The sequence below is a fragment of the Elephas maximus genome, chromosome 2, assembly GCF_024166365.1.
Source record: "Elephas maximus indicus isolate mEleMax1 chromosome 2, mEleMax1 primary haplotype, whole genome shotgun sequence".
NCBI classification, from domain to species: domain Eukaryota; kingdom Metazoa; phylum Chordata; class Mammalia; order Proboscidea; family Elephantidae; genus Elephas; species Elephas maximus.
In genome coordinates this window covers 12,156,054-12,169,275 of record NC_064820.1, presented here as the reverse complement: position 1 = coordinate 12,169,275, position 13,222 = coordinate 12,156,054, and the positions used below count along the sequence as shown (strand labels likewise).

The 13,222-nt window shown below is 47.2% G+C and overlaps 1 protein-coding gene across 1 annotated transcript in view; it reads right to left on the bottom strand.

Annotated features, from left to right (window-relative positions):
• The window catches only part of LPCAT1 (lysophosphatidylcholine acyltransferase 1), a 92,428-nt gene that overhangs the window by 41,535 nt on the left and 37,671 nt on the right, over positions 1-13,222 (bottom strand). The window contains exons 3-4 of the mRNA XM_049861060.1: positions 9,117-9,331; positions 3,086-3,198 (exon numbers count right to left, since the gene is read on the bottom strand). Of these exons, the coding sequence (XP_049717017.1) occupies positions 3,086-3,198; positions 9,117-9,331 (328 nt within the window). The remainder of the gene's footprint in view (positions 1-3,085; positions 3,199-9,116; positions 9,332-13,222) is intronic.

The following is a 13,222-nucleotide window of genomic DNA, read 5'->3' as shown; positions in this document are numbered from 1 at the left end:
CACTCTACTCACACACCAACAGAGGTCCTCTTTTCATTCACTATACACACACGTCGACAGAGGTCCTCCTTTCATTCGCTCTACTCAAACCACCGACAGAGGTCCTCCTTTCACTCACTCTACTCACACACCGACAGATGTCCTCCTTTCACTCACTCTACTCACACACCAACAGATGTCCTCCTTTCATTCACTATACTCGCACCACCAACAGAGGTCCTCCTTTCACTCACTATATTTACACACCGACAGAGGTCCTCCTTTCATTCACTATGCTCACACCACCGACAGAAGTCCTCCTTTCACTCACTATACCCACACACCGACAGAGGTCCTCCTTTCACTCACCCAACTCACACACCAACAGAGGTCCTCCTTTCACTCACCCTACTCACACACTGACAGAGGTCCTCCTTTCACTCACTACTCACACACCGACAGAGGTCCTCCTTTCACTCACTCTACTCACACCATCGACAGAGGTCCTCCTTTCACTCACTCTACTCACACACTGACAGAGGTCCTCTTTTCATTCACTATACTCACACGTCGACAGAGGTCCTCCTTTCATTCACTCTACTCAAACCACCGACAGAGGTCCTCCTTTCACTCACCCTACTCACACACCGACAGAGGTCCTCCTTTCACTCACTCTACTCAAACCACCGACAGAGGTCCTCCTTTCACTCACTCTACTCACACACTGACAGAGGTCCTCCTTTCATTCACTATACTCGCACCACCAACAGAGGTCCTCCTTTCACTCACTATATTTACACACCGACAGAGATCCTCCTTTCATTCACTATGCTCACACCACCGACAGAGGTCCTCCTTTCACTCACTATATTTACACACCGACAGAGATCCTCCTTTCATTCACTATGCTCACACTCACACATCGACAGAGGTCCTCCTTTGACTCACTATACTCACGCCACTGACAGAGGCCCTCCTTTCACTCACTATACTCACACGTCGACAGAGGTCCTCCTTTCACTCACTCTACTCACACCACTGACAGAGGTCTTCTTTTCATTCAATTTGCTATACACACACACCGACAGAGGTCCTCCTTTCATTCACTCTACTCACACCGCTGACAGAGGTCCTCCTTTCATTCACTCTACTCACACACCAACAGAGGTCCTCCTTTCATTCACTCTACTCACACCGCTGACAGAGGTCCTCCTTTCATTCACTCTACTCACACTGCTGACAGAGGTCCTCCTTTCATTCACTCTACTCACACCGCTGACAGAGGTCCTCCTTTCATTCACTCTACTCACACCGCTGACAGAGGTCCTCCTTTCATTCACTCTACTCACACCGCTGACAGAGGTCCTCCTTTCATTCACTCTACTCACACCGCTGACAGAGGTCCTCCTTTCATTCACTCTACTCACACCGCTGACAGAGGTCCTCCTTTCATTCACTCTACTCACACCGCTGACAGAGGTCCTCCTTTCATTCACTCTACTCACACCGCTGACAGAGGTCCTCCTTTCATTCACTCTACTCACACCGCTGACAGAGGTCCTCCTTTCATTCACTCTACTCACACCGCTGACAGAGGTCCTCCTTTCATTCACTCTACTCACACCGCTGACAGAGGTCCTCCTTTCATTCACTCTACTCACACCGCTGACAGAGGTCCTCCTTTCATTCACTCTACTCACACCGCTGACAGAGGTCCTCCTTTCATTCACTCTACTCACACACCAACAGAGGTCCTCCTTTCATTCACTATGCTCACACACCGACAGAGGTCCTCCTTTCACTCACTATACTCACACCACCGACAGAGGTCCTTCTTTCATTCACTCCACTCACACCTTCCACAGAAGTACTCCTTTCATTCACTAAACTAACACCACAAACAAAGGTACTCCTTTCACACTGGTGCTTTCAGTTACCCTGACTCACACTGGATTCCCAATAAACTAAAATTACCCCCACTGTTGGGAAATGCCGCCTATGCAGTTGCTTTCCATTCTGGACAAGGAAGGAAGGCGATCTGTAGACAGCATGAAGCCAGTGTTACTCCAACCCCAGCACATCTGAGGGTTAGGCTGGTCAGCCAAACGGAGAAGCAGGGAGCAGTGGCGGGCAGCCTGGAGGTCAAAGACCTCTCAAAGGGCTGACCCTCGGCCAGCACCCAGCTCCCAAGGCTGACTTTGGGAGCCCATGCCTGTAAGCCAGACCCTCCAATTTCTCCAGTGCAGCTAGAACCCAGATAGTCACGTGACACTTCCAGGTTTTAAGTACTGGTCAACTGAAAGGAAAAACAAAAACAAAAACCCAACGTGGGCCACATAAACCTGTCTACAGAAAAACTGGGAAGCTGCCACTTCCCAGCTGGAGTCAGGCCCTCTGTGGCCGGCCTAGCTGACGTCGCCGCGGGAACCCCCACACATGCTGCCACGTTCAGTCCGGGAATTTTAGCACAGGTGATATGCCTTATACATAACACGTAACGCAGCAACACAGAGATTAGCCTGTGCTGACCACGGGGGGCAGGGTTCCAGCTCTCTCTGAGTCAGACCTCACAGAGCAATTAATTTTCAATCAAGATGACTCAGGAACTTGAGCTGCATTTGAGAATGCATCTTTCCTTATTTATTTGAATTTTAAAATTTAAGGCACCAAAAGCAAAGTATCAGTACCAGTGGCTGTCGAGTTGATTCTGACTTACGGCGACCCCACGTGCATTAGCGTAGAACTGTGCTCTACAGGGTTCTCAACGGCTGCTTTTTGGAAGGAGGTCACCAGGTCTTTCTCCTGAGGTGCCTCTGGGTGGACTTGAACCTCCAAACTTTTGGTTAGTAGCCAAGTGCGTAACCATTTGTGCCACCCAAGGCCTCCTAAAACCAAAGTATCTACTATTTAACACCTTCCTGGATTCTCTCCCTCTCTGTCAGGCGCGCGCGCGCGCGCACACACACACACACACACACACACACACACGAAAGGAAATGAAACTCAGCCTCCAGAGAAGATCGTTTCGTTTCTTCTTTTTCCTCTCAACCTCAAAGTTCACATTCTTTGAAATGGACCCATTCACAACGCTAGTGAGGCTGCGTACCTGTGGCCACTTCCCGTTCGACTGTGCCCGTCTCTTTATCTCTTCCACGGTTTTCCTGCGCGAGTCCTGGTCTGATCGGGACACAAACACTGGCCGGATGTACTTGATCAGAGCTAGAAACAGAGAAGGCGAGGCTGTAATGCTACAGTGCACAGCTCCTGTCAAGGTCAGAGGGGCAGGGCAGGTCAGTGGTGCACCGGCTGATGGCAGGGGTGCTGCCCCAGGGCCCCGTGAGACGTGAGACCCTGGAGATGCCCAGTGGGCAAGACTAACAAGTCAGGGCTGCACTGTGGCAGGCTGCACATCGGCCACCAGCCTTTGAGCAACGTGTGTAACAGTACCCGGCCGACAGCCCACAAGGCCAAAAGTGACACAAACTGCCTGTTCACAGGCCAGTACATCAGGATAAAGTGTACAGAGTGGAAGCCTGGTCTGTCTCTGGTTACCCATGATAACAGAGGAGGTGGTAGGTGAGGGAGACCCAAGGGTCTGGAGTCAAAGAGAACCAGATCGTACAGCCGAGCCCCCACCAACCCTCCTGTTGAACTGTGTCCCCAAAACCATATGGTTAAGTCCTAACCCCGAGTACGTGTGAATGTGGTCTGATTTGGAAATAGTGTCTTTGCAGACGTAGTTAGGTAAATTAGCACGAGGTCATACTGGGGTAGGGTGGGCCCTCATCCAGTATGATGAGTGTCTTTACAAAAAGAGAAGAAACACAGAGACAGACACGGAGAAGAAGGCCACGTGAAGACAGAAGCCAAGGAACACGTGGAGCCACCAGAAGCTGGAAGAGGCAAGGAAGGGTCCCTGTAGCCTCCAGAGGGAGAAGACCCTGCCGACACCTTGATTCTAGACTTCTGGCCTCCACGGGCAGGAAGAATTAAATTTCTGTTGTTTTCAGTCACCAGTCTGTGGCAGTTTGTTACAGTGGGCACAGAAACTGATACACCCCTCCATTCCAGCCCCTGCACCATAAGGCCTCTCCTAGGTGTGGGGCTAGGGTCACAAGTCACACACACTGCCGTGAAGGACGCTGCTCACCCAGCCTAAAGTGGCAGCAACAACCAAAACATCAGCCCTCTCTCCCAGGGGGACTTTAAAAGTGGAGAGATTTCTCCTTACTAAACTCCAAACAGACTATGGAATAAAATTATCCCCCTTCGTTAAACAGCTTCCTCCTTTGAGAGACTATGATAAGTTGGATGCCTCGGCAGACACGCCAACCCGCCGACCCTCCTGGTGCCTGTTGAGGGAGGCGTCATCACTGTCTACCTTGAGCTGGTGAGGCTACGTGGGTCAATCCTCCCTGGGTCCCACGTCTAGATTTTGAGTTTCTTTCCTGAGCGTTTTTACTATTTCTAAGGAATACTACTTCATGACTTTCATCCTTTCTTGGAGGTCTTCCAAACAGTAAAGAGAAAAATTATTTTAAGAAAAGAGTGAAATTCCTTCTATTTTGCAACTACCAGATGGGTCCATGGGACCCTTTTAAAAAATTTAAGATATATGGTGGATCGCAAGGATCTTATTTTTCCTGTCTTGAAACATTTGTCTGTTCCACCATTCTAGGAATGATTTCAGCCTTATTTACTGAGTATTCCTAACGCTGCTAAAAATGACTAAATGAGCAGAAAAGGGGAGGACGACGGAACTGTCTAGAAGGACAATGGTGTGGTTAGATGCCGTGGAGTTGGCTCCAACACACAGCGACCCCATGTGTAACAGAAGGAAGCGCTGCCTGATCCTGCACCATTTCCATGACCGTTGTTATGTTTGAGTCCACCGTTGTGGTTACTGTGTCAGTCCATCTCATTGAGGGTTTCCCTCATTTTCCTTGACCCCTCTGCTTTACCAGACAGGATGTTCTTTCCTAGTGATTGTTATATGTAGGGTTTTCATGGGCTAATTTTCAGAAGCAGATTGCCAGGCTTTTCTTTTCTTCCTAGTCTGTCTTAGTCTAGAAGCTGCACTGAAACCTGTCCACCATGGGCGACCCCGCTGGTATTTGAAATACTGGTGGCACAGCTTCAAGCGTCACAGCAACAGGCAAGTCACCACAGTACGACAGACGGACAGAGAGGTGGTGGAGGAGGACAGTGCAACAGAGAAACAAGCGATCCCAACTGCACCATCTTTTAGTTTCCTTATCCTTTTGCCCAAAGTGCTGCACCTCTCTCAACAGGGCCTAAGAGCAGTCTGCAGACACCATCTTTGTAGTCTGGCTGGTTGGTTTGTTTCACGGAACAGTGCTGAGATCTCGGAAGTTCTCGTTTTCTGTCCATAATGGCAAAGAAGAGAAAATTGACAGAGGGAGGCACTTCATGATTCTCAGACGGTTCAGGAGATAAATGGGGTGAGAGAGAACAGCTCTCTAGACTCTTAAGGATGATGGGTGAAAATGACTGAGCAAAGTCTCAACTGTGCGTCTTCCAATGGTGACTCTCGAGGTAAATTTTCTCAAACTCAAGAATCGGAAGTGAACGGTGTGTTTCTGGGACAAACAGCAAATACGGCTGGCTTCTCATCCTGTTAGCCCTTCAACAGGAAGGAATTCACCCCACACTGCTTGGCAACAAGAACTTGGACTGTTCTAATGTTCTTTTTTTAAAAAAAAAAAAAGTGTGGCTGCATTCTTTCACCTTTTTTTGACATTTATGCATCAACATTTACTTGATAAGGTTTGTAAATAGACAAACGCCAAAGGCAGTGTGTATATAAAGGTGACTGAAAGGAAACAAGAGCCCTGGTGACACGGTGGTTAAGAGCCTGGCTGCTAACCAAGCCGGAAGTTCAAATCTACCAGGCATTCCTTGGAAACCCTATGGGGCAGTTCTACTCTGTCCTACACGGTTGCTATGAGACAGAATTGGCAACGCGTTTAGTTTGTTTTTGTTTTTGTTTTTTTTAAAGGAAAAAAAGATGAAAAAAATCATTGGCTCGATCATTCTAATTGGTATTTATAAATCTAAAAATGAAAATAATTTTGTAATTATGGAGCAGAACAGGTAACTGCCGTCTCTTCAACAAAACTGTGAACTGTCAGAGAGCCGAAAAGTACTGTGCGTCACGAAACAAGTACAAGAAGAAGAGCCAGGAGTAAGGACCAGCTGGGGCCCACTAGAGATGGAGCTGAACTCCAGCGTCTGCATTCACACGAAGGATGTGTTCCAGGCTAATGCTGGACAGGGGATGAGCAGAGAGCCACTTTCCTAGAGCCGTGTCCCTCTCAGACACACATACTGTCAAAATCAGGAAAAGATGAAATAAAATTTTATGTGTGTTGTATTTAAATTCTTATTAAAATTTCTGATAAAAGTTGTCACTATCTCTTTACTCTTGCTTCTACAAATTATTCATAAAATGACTTAAAATAGGAAACTATATACAGAGGACCCACTGGACACAGAGAGAACATGGTGGTGACTGTTTTCCCTGATACCCTGAGGGTTAAGGTCAGTAGTGGGCTGGGCCAGGAACCCAGCTCTGATCTCAAAGCCTGTTGTTAGTTACCGTCTAGTTGGCTCTGACTCAGGGAGATCCCACGTACAACAGAACAAAATGTTGCCCGGTCCTGAACCGTCTTCACGATCACTGGCATGCTCAAGTCCGTTGCTGTGGCCACTGTGTATTCTGAGTGTCTTCCAACCTCAGGGGCTTGTCTTCAAGTACTGTATCAGACAATGTTCTGTTGTGGTCTGTCTTAGCCACCTAGCGCTGCTATAACAGAAATACCACAAGCGGACGGCTTTAACGAAGAGAAGTTTATTCTCTCACGGTTCAGTAGGCTACAAGTCTGAATCCAGGGTGCGGGCTCCGGGGAGGCTTTCCTCTCTCTGTCAGCTCTGGAGGAGGGTCCTTGTCATCAGCCTGTTCTTGGTCTGGGAGCATCTCGGAGCAGGAACTTCAGCACTGCTTTCTTGGTGGCATGAGGCTCCCATGTCTCTCTGCTCACTTCAAAACTTCTGTCTTTTATATCTCAGAAGAGATTGGCTTAAGGCACTACCTAATCTTACAGACCTCATCAGTATAACTGCTAATCCATCGTACTACATCGCAGTCATAGTATTTACAACACATAGGAAAATCACACAAAATGGTGGATAATCACACAATACTGAGAATCATGGCCCAGCCAAGTTGACATGTATTTTTGGGGACACAATTCAATCTATGACATGATCCGTAAGGTTTTCACTGGCTAATTTTCAGAAGTAGATCACCACACCATTCTTCCTAATCTTAGTCTGGAAGCTCTGCTGAAACCTGTCCACCGTATGTGACCCTGCTGGGGTTGGAAATACCGGTGGCATGGCTTCCAGCATCACTGGCACACACACGTCCCCACAGTATGACAAACTGACAAGATGGTGGTGGTCTCAAAGCCTAGCTCCCAGCAGGTCAACTAACAAAGTCAGCTTCTGATGCCCTGAACTCAAGAACAGAGACGAGTAAACCCGATTACGACCTGCACTGATTCTAACTGCTGCCTCGAGGCTTAACCAAAGCCAAGGTTTTAGAAGGATTTTGCAGAGCTGAATGACAGTGAGATGACATCATTCCCCAATGCCAGAACTTCTGAAATGCTGAGTCCACAGCCTCAAGCCTAAAAACTGCAAAGAAGCAAACAGAATAAGCTCCTTTTCCGGAAAACCCCAAACATTTTTCCAGTTCTTTGACCAGCGACTGTGCTCCTTTACACCTAGAGATCTGCAGTGACCTCTCAGAGTTACTAAAGTCAACTGTAAATCTTACGATGATCTCTGCCCAGCTTTCGGAAAATTCCTAGAAATTAACTTGATTTTCCAGGCACTTGTTACATAAGCCTTTCTTTGGAAAAGCTGGTTCTCCACGGCCTAATTGCCCCATGACAGGAGTCCACTGGCATTTGTAAACCTTCTCTCTAGGAATCTCGGTCAATTTAGAGGTGGGGCTCCCCACCCCGCTTTTTCTGGGCCACGCATCTGTGAGGTGCATGCCTTCTCTGCATTTTTTTTTTTATTTAACATCACTGAAAACTGATAACTCCCATAGTGCAATCTGCTACGCTGTTTGTGGTGACAAGATCACAAACCATCCAAGTGTCTGCCTCCTAGCTGGTCTCCCAGCCAGGCTGAAGCCAAACTGAGCTTGACAAAGACCACAGTGATTCTTTGATTTCATGATCCCAACAAAGCCACAAAGCCACAGCCCAGCCGCTGACCCATGGAATCAGTGTTAACTGTCTCATGGCCAAGGAAGCAAACTCCCACTGCAGATGGACAGGCGCCCGGGTGAGAAATAGAGGTAGAATTCACACTTGGATCCACCCAGCCTCCAACGACCTCACTTTCACCACTCTCCCAAAATGCTTCCCAAGTCCACTGCACGAGGAGGGGTGTGCATTTCCCATGAAAATGACCCACTGGGTTGGGATCCTTCCAGGGGGTGTGGGCACAGGGAGGGAACGTCAATGCTGCAGAAACTGTCTGAGAAGTGGGATCTGGCGGCAGTTCGTTTCAGCAGGCACTTAGTGACTGGTTCATGGCAAAGTAACTAGTACGCCTAGTCAGGGTCATTAAGTTGTTCTCAAAGACCTCTAGAACTTACTATCTGATAAAGGCAATTAAAAAAAATTGCTCTCTAGTCCATTCTGACTCATGACTCCATGTGTGTCAGAGTAGAACTGCACTCTATAGGGTTTTCAACGGATGATTTTTCAAAGTAGATAGCCAGGCCTTTCCTCGAGGTGCCTCTGGGTGGACTCAAACCTCCAACTTTTCCATTAGCAATTGAGTGTGTTAACCATTATTCCACCGAGGGACTCCTGATAAAAGTAATACATACTTGTTAAGTATAACTTGAATAAGCACTTCAATGTTAGGATATTTGAAGGCACTTGGGTGAGAATAAAAATAAAAATCACAACAATGCTTTCAACGAGGAAAGCCACAGCACAGAGAAGACAAGGGGATGAAGGTGAGCCCTGCTTGGTGTGGGCACGGCTCCTGGTCAGAGCTGCCTGGGAGGGTGGGTGAGTGGGCACACTTACTTCCCCATATCGGGATGTCCCTGCTCTCTGCCTTCATCACAATGGACGACATTGTCATGGTCACAGGGATGGCGTCAAAGTACGAGGAGTGTGGTGCCAGGGTCAGGATGGTCGCCTCAGTCGGCAGGGCCTGTCGCCCCTTCACGGCCACCCGGTGGAAGCCGCCGGCAAACCACATGGTCCGCATGATGGCCTTGAGCAGCAAGTCCACGACCCTGCAAGAGAAGGCGCTGCCGTGAGACCTGAAGCCAAGAGGTGGTACAGGCAAGACTCCAGTGCTGGGAATCAAACCATCCAAAAATGTCACTACTGCAGGTTTTAATTAACTCTAATCCCAAAGATGCTGGCGTGAGGACCTAAGCTTGGGGATCTGTGCAAGTAACTATCCCGGGTGTAGGTTCAGACCAACCAGTATTTGCAAGAGCTGTTACCGAGATGTCCACCTGAGGGAAGAAAATTGGTACTGCGCTTTCTCTTCCCTCTGACTTTCGATGCTCAGTTATATGTCTTCTTCATTCATTTATTCAAAGACACTAAATGCATCAATACAACACAGGGCTTTAGAATGATAACAGAACACGGCACAGAAGCCAAAGCTAAAGCAGCGAAGACCTTAAATGTTAAACAGTTATCTACTTGCATTCTAAGCATGTATTTTTATATTGAGATCTGCCAGGTAGAACTCCCCAAGGTTCCAAGAACACCCGAGGTTCCTGGAATCAGATGTTAGTAAAAGGAGCCATTTCTGGATGAAATCAGATGACCATAAATTTGGAAAATAAAGGTCAGCCTAGATTTGCTGAATCTGTTCCTGATTTACTTCTCTTTAAAATACATGTGCATTTAAGCATCTAAATCTGGGCATTTCTGTTCACAGTAATCCCTCTGACAAGCTACAAATCAGATCATCACTCAGCTCGTCACATAACTGCTCTGTGGGCGAAGGGCCCTTGATGTGTGAGTAACCATGAGCTCCACAAACCTTAGTCCCCGGAGAGAAGAATTCATCTTTACAAAGAGCCAAATCTCATTTAGTCACTGGGCTAAGTGGGTGATCAAATTGCACAAAATCACTACACACAGCAAAATGAGACACTGAAAACGTACCAGATTGATTTTCCTAAGTGGCTGAAAAACACTGTCTCAAGAGAATGCCAAAAGGTGAGTCCCAACCCACCTGAGTAGCGGCCCATCCCTGGAAGGGCACAGGGCCTCTCCTGGTGCCACCTAGAAAAGGCTATTATTATCTGGATGATAAACAACTACTGGGTGGCCACACACTGAGGCACGGGGGACCAAGCTTTAGTTTTTTATTGCTATTATTTAAAAAAAAAAAAAATTTGTGTTATTGTACTTTAGATAAAGGTTTACAGAGCAAATTAGTATCTCATTAAACAATTAATAGATGTATTGTTGTGTGACATTGGCTGCTAACCCCACGATGTGTCAACACTCTCCCTTCTCGACCTCGGGGTCCCCATTACCAGCTTTCCTGTTCCCTCCTGCCTTCTCATCCTTGCCCTGGGCTGTTGTGCCCCTTTGGTCTCATTTTGTTTTATGGGCCTGTCTAATCTTTGGCTGAAGGGTGAGTCTCAGGAGTGACTTCAGTACTGAGCTAAAAGGGTGTTCAGAAGTCATACTCTTAGGGTTTCTCCAGTCTCCGTCAGGCCAGTAAGTATGGACTCTTTTTGTGAGTTAGAATTTTGTTCAATGTTTTTCTCCAGCTCTGTCCAGGACCCTCTATTGTGATCCCTGTCAGAGCAGCCAGTGGTGGTAGCCAGGCACCATCTAGTTGTGCTGGACTCAGTCTGGTGGACGCTGTGGTAGTTGTGGTCCACCAGCCCTTTGGGCTAATCTTTCCCCTGCGTCTTCGGTTTTCTTCACTCTCCCTTGCTCCAGATTGGGTGAGACCAGTGGAGTATCTTAGATGGCCACTCACAAGCTTTTAAGACCTCAGACACTACTCACCCAAGTAGGAAGTAGAACATTTTCTTAATAAACTATGTTACGTCAAATGAGCTAGATGTCCCCCCAGACTATGCTTTAGTTTTTAAAACTAATTTGGATCTTTCATTAATCAGTCCAAGCAACCAACAGGATTTGGGAGGAGAAGTTATTTAAGGAAAAGTGTTTATGATTTAAGATAGCAGATGTTGTTGTCATTAGATGCCACTGAGTCAGCAACTGACTCATGGCAACCCCATGCATGATGGGATTAAATGCTGCCTGGTGCCGCACCATCCCCACGATCAGTTGCTGATCAGACCCTTGTGAGCCATAGGGTTTCCACTGGCTGATTTCCAGAAAAAGATCACCGGACCCTTCTTTCTGGTCTGTGTTAGGCCGGAAGCTCCGCTGAAACCTGTTCGGCATCATAGCGGCATACAAGCCTCCGCTGATGGATGGGTGGTGGCTGTGCCTGTCGTGCACTAGCCAGGAATCAAACCTGGGTCTCCTGTATGGAAGGCAAGAATTCTACCACTGAAGCACCAACGCCCTCATGATAGCAGATGTGTCTCAGGGTTTGCCTCCTTCTCTTGAAGACCCCAAATCAAACGTTAATACAGCAGACACCGCCCCGAACAGCAAGGAGCACCGTTTGGCAGGTGAGAAACTCACCGCCGGACCACATCTTTGGACGAAAGAAGGCAGATGGGGAATTTTCTCAAATATCCTCTGTATGTTTCTAATAATGATCTCAAATCCCACAGGGCATAAGTCACTGCTGCACGTTCAAAGTGCACTCGTATCAACACATAATATAAACCTAAAAGCAGAAATATGTCTACCTTCGTGAGACTCTAACGCTAACTGCAAGTCACTGGAAACTATAAGCCATGAGAAAGTTATTCAGAAAATTTCTGAACTTTGACACAGAAACACAGAAGCATGAGAAGTATGTAAAGAATGTAAACAGCCTCTAAGTTCACTCTGACTTGGCATGCTGTGACACAGGACAACATAACATAAACCCCAAACGATCTTCCTAACCTTGAAGAAAAGATACGCCATTGGGTTACTCTCTAACCCTGGAGAAAAGACATAATATAGTCTTTGATGTCATGCTGGCCCCTGTGATTTGGAACCAAGGTGACAAATTCACATATAAACCCTAAATTTCTGCTCACTCACTGAGAGAAGGCAGAGATGGAACTGAGATTCTGTTTGCTGCCGCCGACCTCAGACCCTCGCTACGAGGGACCTCCACCGAGGTCAAGCCACGGTTAAGCCTTCCTCCCTAGACCTCTTGTTAAAGGTCAAAGCCTGAACCTGAAAGATTTAGACCCTAGCCACTGGACTACCATTGTAACTGTAATTGTTACTTCTGCCTCTCTGGCTCTAAATGAATGCTGTAAGGTCCTGCGTGCCCTGCCAAAACTACCTTGCAGTAAACTAAACAAGTTGATGCATGTCAAACCTGAGTATCTATTAACTTTCTGAGATAAAATCTTACACAATACCAAATTAGATTCAACAAAGAATCTCCTTTTAACTAACATCAATCTATTCAAAACCGTGCATCACATAAAACAGCTGGAATTCCCTATGCTGCTACGCAACTGTTCTTTAGCCACAGTGTTGGACACTCGGAGTTCAGCTATTTCTAAAAGTGTCTCTTCCTAATCCCCGCTGCTCATATCCAGGCACTTTTACTTTTACTGCGGTGATTTTCTCAGAGGGGTTTGCTGTGAATGTTTGTTCTTCCTTCTTTTTCCCCTCAAGTACCGAGCCCAGGGTGGGGCACCGAGTGAGCTTTTTAATAAATGCTGCTGAGGAGAAACGCTGAGGGTTGTTTGTGGACAGGGACACAACGAGGTACAGCACATGCATGGAATGATATGTGTTTGTAGCACATGTGCTGTGTGCACATGGAATGACACGCGGGTATGGCACATGTAGAGGACACACGTGGAATGACACATGGTGCGGCACACGTACAGGACACATAAGGAATGACACACGTGTTGCACACATACAGGGCACACGTGGAATGACACACGGTACGACACATGTACAGGGCACACGGGGAATGACACACGGTTAATCCCCACTCACACTGACACTGAGTGAGTGACACATGAAATCTCAATGCTTAACTCTCATGG